This window comes from Elephantulus edwardii, unplaced genomic scaffold (assembly GCF_000299155.1).
Source record: "Elephantulus edwardii isolate Elephantulus edwardi_28Jun2011 unplaced genomic scaffold, EleEdw1.0 scaffold00185, whole genome shotgun sequence".
NCBI classification, from domain to species: Eukaryota; Metazoa; Chordata; class Mammalia; order Macroscelidea; family Macroscelididae; genus Elephantulus; species Elephantulus edwardii.
Window position 1 is genome coordinate 3,292,534 of NW_006399935.1, and position 7,409 is coordinate 3,299,942.

At 49.7% G+C, this 7,409-nt stretch overlaps 1 protein-coding gene across 1 annotated transcript in view; it reads left to right on the forward strand.

Moving 5' to 3' along the window:
• The first annotated feature begins 904 nt into the window (after nucleotides 1–904).
• The window catches only part of SLC25A41 (solute carrier family 25, member 41), a 15,688-nt gene continuing 9,183 nt past the window's right edge, over nucleotides 905–7,409 (forward strand). The window contains exons 1-4 of the mRNA XM_006896421.1: nucleotides 905–1,111; nucleotides 2,412–2,567; nucleotides 3,714–3,866; nucleotides 4,001–4,108. Of these exons, the coding sequence (XP_006896483.1) occupies nucleotides 905–1,111; nucleotides 2,412–2,567; nucleotides 3,714–3,866; nucleotides 4,001–4,108 (624 nt within the window). The remainder of the gene's footprint in view (nucleotides 1,112–2,411; nucleotides 2,568–3,713; nucleotides 3,867–4,000; nucleotides 4,109–7,409) is intronic.

The window sequence follows — 7,409 nt, forward strand, 5'->3', positions numbered from 1 at the left end:
TTAAATCCACCAGTTGCACTGAGGAAGAATGACGGGCAATCTCCTCCCACGTCATTAACTGCTCCGAAAGCCATCCGGAGGGTCATCTGTGGCTTGGTTCTGACTTAGTGGTACATAACAACGTGTGTGTGTGTGTGTGTGTGTGTGTGTGTGTGTGTGTGTGTGCGCGCGCGCGCGTTTAGAACAGATATGTTTCAGGTCCACCCTGTATCAGGCCCTGACCAGTGACAGCCCAGGCCGTGAGTACCCTGTCCTTCCACACCTTGGTTTTGAAATACCATTCTCATGTAAATACCAATGACCAACCACTTGGCCACTTGGCTGCTAACCACCAGCCACTCTGAGGCCAGGGTGTATGTGATATTCTGTCCTGTAGGACTACTGTAATTTAGAATTGTGGGGTTGTTTTGTTGTTGTTGTTTTGTTTGTTTTTCTTATTATGTACCGTCGAATTGGATCTGACTGGCACAGGAGGAGATTGTCCCTCCGTCTCCAGCAGAGCATCTGGTGGTTTCGAACCACATGCCTTTAGGATTGCAGCGCAGCTTCTTGCCACTAGGCCACCAGGGCTCCCTGAATTGTGGGGTGTTTTGAGGGGAGGGTGTTAGGACCTTTTTTGAGGGGCATCCTTAGTCCATTTGCCCCACCCAGCAAGGTCACAAAGACAAAGTCCTCTATGACTTCACAGTGCCCAGGAAGCCATCTAGTCAAGGCGCGTCTCTCAGCGGCCACTCCCACTGGGATGATGGAGAGACTAGTACCTGTGACTGTGAGCGAGACAGCTAGTGACTGTTAGTGATACTCCTGCTCGTAACCACAACCATTAGTGATAGTTAGGAAGACCACTACTAGTTAGAGACACCAACCGAGTCTGCTGGAGATGACAAGTGACTGCTAGCCCACCATGGGCGCCCCCCCTGAAGAGCCTCCGGAGCTCTGGGGAAGGATCCGGACCTTCTTTAGAACAATCAAGTGCTTGCTCGACAAATCCGAACCCTCGTCCCCAGCCCCTCCGCCAGCCCCGACCCGGAACGTGGGATGCACACACGTGTACGGCTATGTGTTTGGGCACATACCTGAGAGCCAGGTGGATCGCCTCCCAGCACAGCAGGTGAGTCTGGGGACCCCAGCGAAGCCAGCGCCTCCCAATGGGACTGCACCTTCCACCCCGCCTTCATAACCAGGCGCTGCAAGAACAGAAACGCCACAAGGGGGTGGCTTTGACAAACAGAAGCTTCTTTTCTTTCAAACACCAGCTCTAAGGGAGGACTTGTCTGTCTGTGTCAGCCCTGGGGGAGGGTTTTCATCTCTTTTCAGCTTCTGTTCTCGGATTCCCTGATGAGCTTCGTCAGACACGTATCTTCCCCTGTGTTTGGCCTTGCTTGTTTGCTTAATCTGCTCTTGCACATAGCAAAAGACATACGACACTAAGGAATGCAACAATAAGACCCCAGCCCCAAATTCAGTTATAACCACATCGGTTCTGACTCCCAGCAACCCTGTAGGACGAGCTGAGCTGCCTTTTGAGGCTTTCGGGGACAGAATCTCGGACAAGCACACTGCCACATCTTTCTTCTGCAGAGTGGCTGGTGAAATTGAACTGCCGACCTTTTGGTTTGTAGCCAAGCCCTTAACCACAGAACCACGAGGCTCGTTAGACACAGATCTGTTGTTGTTGTTGTTGTTATGTGCCATCGAGTCATTTGCGACTCATAGCGACCCTATGTACAAGAGCCCTAAACGCCGCTCTATGCTGTGCCAACCTCGCCGTCTCAGACACGCTCACTCCCACTACCCCAATTACAGAATCGATCCATCACACTGAGGGTCATCTCCTGCGCCGTCCCTCCACTCTCCCAAACATGATGTCCGTCTCCACGGACCAGTCCCTCCTTGCAACATGCCCAAAGTATGTCAGACGAAGCTTCAGAATCCTTGACTCCAAGGAGCATTCCGGCTTCACCCTCTCTAGGACAAACCTGTTTGTTTTCTTAGCAGTCCATGGTATATTCAACACTCTTCTTCAGCACCACAGCTCAAAGGCATTAATTCTCTTTCTATCATTCCTAGTCCAACTCTCAGATGCATAGCACATAATTGTGAAGACTATAGGCTGAATCAGGTGCACCTTAGTCTCCAGCCTGACGTCGTTGCTCTTCAGTACTCTTGAGAGGTCCCTCACAGCTGACTTTCCCAATGCAATTCATCTCCTGATCTCCTGGGTGCTGTTACCAAGAGTGTTGACTGTGGAAGGGTTAGAATCTATATAACCTGACACTTTAGAAGGGATACAATTCCATTAATAGCACCGTCCTAGCTGGCCTGGAAACCCACCTCAGATGCCAGGGGAGACTTCTACCTGGGGATGTAGCTGGGCAAGGAGTCATGGGTATACGACATCTGCCCCACAGGTGCTGGACACTGGCGAGCGGCTGATGGTCCCTGTGGAGGTCCTGGATGTGGGCAATGAGGGCGCCTGGTGGAAATTCCTGATCTCAGGGGCTGTGGCTGGGGCTGTGTCTCGTACTGGCACTGCGCCTCTGGACCGGGCCAAGGTGTACATGCAGGTGGGGGTCGGGACACACACTGGCCCTGCTGGGGACAGCAGAGGGTTGGGGCTGTGGATATGGAGATGCGGCTGCTGGAGGTGGAGGTAACTGGGAGGAGGAGCTGTGAGGATGGTCCAAGGTCTGGGGTCAGCATCTTAAAAGGTTGGAGGGAGATCAGAGATCAGCCAATGAGGATGGGCATGGAGCAGGCTGGGGAGGGGACTGAGAGAATGGTACCTGGCGCTTGGATCAGCTCTGGGCGAGGGTTGGAGTTGGAGACTGGGGAATTGAGGATGGGGTCTGCGGATGGATTTGGAGACAAAAAAGAGAGAAGCATAAGGATGTGGCCAGAAAGGAACTCTTAGACATTGTTGGTGGGTTTGTGAAACAGTGCAACCATTCTGGAAGGCAGTTTGGAGCTTCCTCAAAAAGCTGAACATAGAAATTCCATATGACTCAACTATTCCACTACTTGGAATATACCCTAAGAATATGAGAACTGAGGAACAAACTGAGATTTGTCCACCAATATTCATAGCAGCATTATTCACCATCGCAAGAACATGGAAACAGCCCACGTGTCCAACCACAAACGAATGGATTGAGAAATTATGGTACATTGACACAATGGAATACTATGCAGCAGGCAGAAGCAATGACTTTGTAAATTATTACCTATCTTGGGTGGGACTGGAGAGCATTACGCTGAGTGAACTAACTTAGGCCCATAAGGATAAATATTGTATAAGACCATTATTAGAATGAGTATAAGGATCCAGGAGGGGTGGGAGAGGCTGCAAGCAGGGGGATGTGGATGGGCAGAGAGAAGAGGGGATTAATCATTGGGTGGTACAATTTGATGGGTGGGGGGAGGTGAGGGATGTTGAAAGAATTTGTTTGAATTTGTATTAGAATTTTGTAAATAAACTAGTGGGGAGGGGGAAGAGAGTAGCGTAGAGGAGACGAGGGATGAGATATAACGCGTGCTGGTGCTGGGTGGCAGAATTCTGTGAAGAGCCAGGGCAGGTGAGGCTGGAAAGAGGATGAATGGAGAAGGGGTTAGAGCCCAGGCTGCAGGGAACAGAAGGGATTGACCTCCAGGCAGAAGTGGGGATGCGGTGGGCTGGGGCATCCCTTGAAGGGCCAGAGTCCTTCCACCCTCAGGTCTACTCCTCCAAGACCAACTTCATGAGCCTGCCCGGGGGTCTACGGAAAATGATCCAGGAGGGGGGCTTCCGTTCCCTGTGGCGTGGCAACGGCATCAACGTGCTCAAGATTGCCCCTGAGTACGCCATCAAGTTCTCGGCCTTCGAGCAGGTGGGGAGTGGTCTGCTTGAGCCCAGACCTCAAGTCCACGTCTATGTGCTCCCTGAGTCCCAGACCCCTTCCCTAGGGTAAGGGTGAGGGAAGGAAGCAGCCTGCTTCTCTCACACTCCCTTCTCCTGTCCCAGTGTAAGAACTACTTCTCCAGCGAGCGCAGGACTCCTCCCTTCCAGGAACGCATCCTGGCGGGCTCCCTGGCTGCAGCCATCTCCCAGACACTCATCAACCCCATGGAGGTAAGAGAAAGCCAGCCCATCAGTGAAACAGGAGTATCTGGATAGCCTCCAGCCATTGAGGGGAACCATGCATCACTGGGCCAGTCACTTTCCAAGCACTGCCAGGCCTCTGGGGGACATTGTAGTTAATATTATCTCCATCCTGTTGCCGGCAGCCTTCAACTTGGCTCTGACTCAGTGACCTTATGTATAACAGAACCAAATGTTGACCAATCCTACACCATCTTCATGATCATGGCTATGTCTGAGCATATGTTTGGCTATAAAGAGCTCTGGTGGCCTAGTGGTAAGAAGCTGCGCTGCAATCTCAAAGGCACAAGGTTCAAATGCACCAGCTGCTTCTCGGGAGAAGGATGGGCAGTCTCCTCCTCTGTGATTTACCACCTCTGAAAACCTCCTGGAGGGTGAACTATGGGTCTGTTCTGACTCGACGGCACACAACAACAACAACAACATTATCTGGCTCTAGGAAGCTTTGGTGGCCTAGTGGTAAGGAGTTGCACTGCCAACCCACAAGCAGGTGGTTTGAATCTACCAGCTGCTCCATGGAAGAAAGGAATATACCCAGGTACATTCTAGGGAACATGTTGTTAAGTGCCGTCAAGTTGAGTACAACTCGTAATGACCCTGTGAACAACAGCCCTGAACCACGCCCTATCCTGTGCCACCCCCGCAATCTCCAACACACTCGAGTCCACTGCTGCAGTCACTGTGTCAGTCCACCTCATTGGCAGTCTTCCCCTCTTTCTCCCATTCTCCACCTTTCCAAGCATGATGGCCCTTTCCAAGGAATAGTCTCTAAGACTTATCAGCAACCTGCGTTATGAAGATGGCACATACTTGCTTGCTGAAACTGAGGAGGACCTGAAGCTTTTGCTGCAGAAGGTCAAGAACTGTAGTTTTCAATATGGATTGAAGCTACATCAAGAAAACAAAGATACTCACTCACCAGTGGGCCAATTGGCAGCACCATGGTGGATGGAGAAGAGATTGAGGTTGTTAACAGTTACAGCTTGCTCGGCTCCACACTCAACACTCTTGGCACCAACAGTTAGGAAATCAACAGACAAATTGCAGTAGAAAAAGCTATTGTCTGGGACCTCTCCAGACACAGTGCTAAAGAGCAATGATGTCAGTCTAGAAACTAAGGCGCACCTGACCCAGCCCATGGTTTTCACAATTGTTATGCATCAGAAAACTGAACAGTGACTAAGGATGACAGAAGAAGAATCAATGCCTTCAAGTTGTGGTGCTGGAGAAGAGTATTCAACATACTATGGACTATCAAGAGAACAGGTCTGTCTTGGAGAGGGTGAAACCAAGCTGCTCCTTGGAGGCAAGAATTTTGAAGCTCGATCTCACACGCTTTGGGTATATTTCCAGGGGAGGCCAGTCCTTAGAGAAGTACTTGGAAGAGTGGAGGGACAGCACAGGAGAGGAAGATCCAGGATGAGATGGATGGAGAACGGGTAATGGGGGCAGGCGTGTCAGAGATTATTAGATTGGCTCAGGATAGGGCAGGGTTCGAGCTGTTGCACTTAGGGTCATTATCTGCTGATAATATAACAACAATCTTTCTGGGAGTAGGTGGCCTGGTGGTAAAAGCTGTGCTGCAATGCCAAATACGTGCTGCTCGAATCCACCAGCTGCTCTGTGGGAGAAGGATGGGCAATCTCCTCTCATGCAATCTGCTGTCTCTGAAAACCTGAGGAAAGGTCAGCTTTGAGTTGCTTCTTACTCCATGGCAAACAACAATAGCAACAATTTTATGGGAGCAGATTGTTGTTATGTGCTGTCGAGTCGCCGGCAACTCATAGTGACCCTGCGTAGAATGGCTCTGAATCCTGTGCTATCCTGAGCCCGTCTCACTGACTCTAGGACACCTACCCCCATTACCCCAGCTACCATGTCATTCCATCTCATCCGGGGTCGTCTTCTCCTGCTGTCCCTCCATCCTCCTAAGTATAATAACGTCCTTCTCCAAGGACTGATCCCTCTTGGCAACATATCAAAAGTATGTAAGATGGACCTTCAAAATCTTTGCCTCCAAGGAACAACTTGGTTTCACCTTCTTTAGGACAGACCTGTTTGTTTTCTTGGCAGTTTATGGAATGAATGTTTAATATTCTTCTCCAGCACCACAACTCAAAGGCATCGATTATTCTTCTGTCATCCTTAGTCATTGTCCAGCTCTCTGATGGATAGCAAGTTATTGTGAAGACCATGCCCTGGATCAAGTGCACCTTGGTCTCCAAACCACCATCATTGCTCTTCAGCACTCTGGAGAGGTCCCAGACAACAGATGTTCCTACTGTGATTTATCTTTGATTTCCTGACTGCTGGTGCCAAGACAGTGTTGATTGCAGAACCAAGCAAGCTGAAACTGGGAACAACCTCAAGCTCTTCTCCACCTATCATGATGGTGTCTGTTGGGCCAGTGGTGAGAATCTTTGTTTTCCTGATGTTGAGCTGCAATCCATATTGCAGACTACAGACTTTGACCTTCTGCAGCAAATGCTTCAGGTCCTCCTCAGTTTCAGCAAGCATGGTTGAGTCATCTGCATCATGCAGGTTGTTGATGGGTTTTTCTCCAATCCTAATGCCACATTCCTCCTCACAGAGCCCAGCCTCCTGGATGATCTGCGCCACGTAGAGATTAAAGAGGTGTGGCAGCGGATTACTGGTTATTATCTCCTGCAGAGCCTCTGGTGATTTCTTCCTTCCAATCTCCACCAAAGTGCTTGACCATTTGTGCCACCAAGGCAGAAGTTTAAATTCAAGGCACTGGTTCTAGGGAAAGCTTTCTACCTCTGTGGAGTTTGTTGAACATCTTTGTCTCCATCATCTTCCCTTCCAGAGTACCCTGGCAATCTCCCCGTGGTCCCCATCTTTCCTCATCTCTGCCCCTTAATCTCTTTTCCTTTCTCCCTAAACAGTTTCCAAACATACCCTACAGACTATTCACATAACAGAAATGCTCTATTCCCCTGGAGATTATATTAATTACCTTCCTCATATGTTGATATTATTGCTGTTAGATGCCTTCAACTAGAACCCACGGTGACCCTAAGAACAACAGATCTGGCCCTGCCCTAATCTGCACCATCCTCATCTCTGATCTGCTTGAGTTCATTGTCAGTCATTGTGTCAACCTATGTCCTTGAGAGTCTTCCTCTATCTGACTCCTCCTCCTTTCTCGAAATGTCTTTTTCCAATGACTAGCCCTGATCCAAGAGAATGTGAAAATTGTTGTTGTTGCTGTTGTTATGTGCCGTCGAGTTGTTTGTGACTCATAGCGATC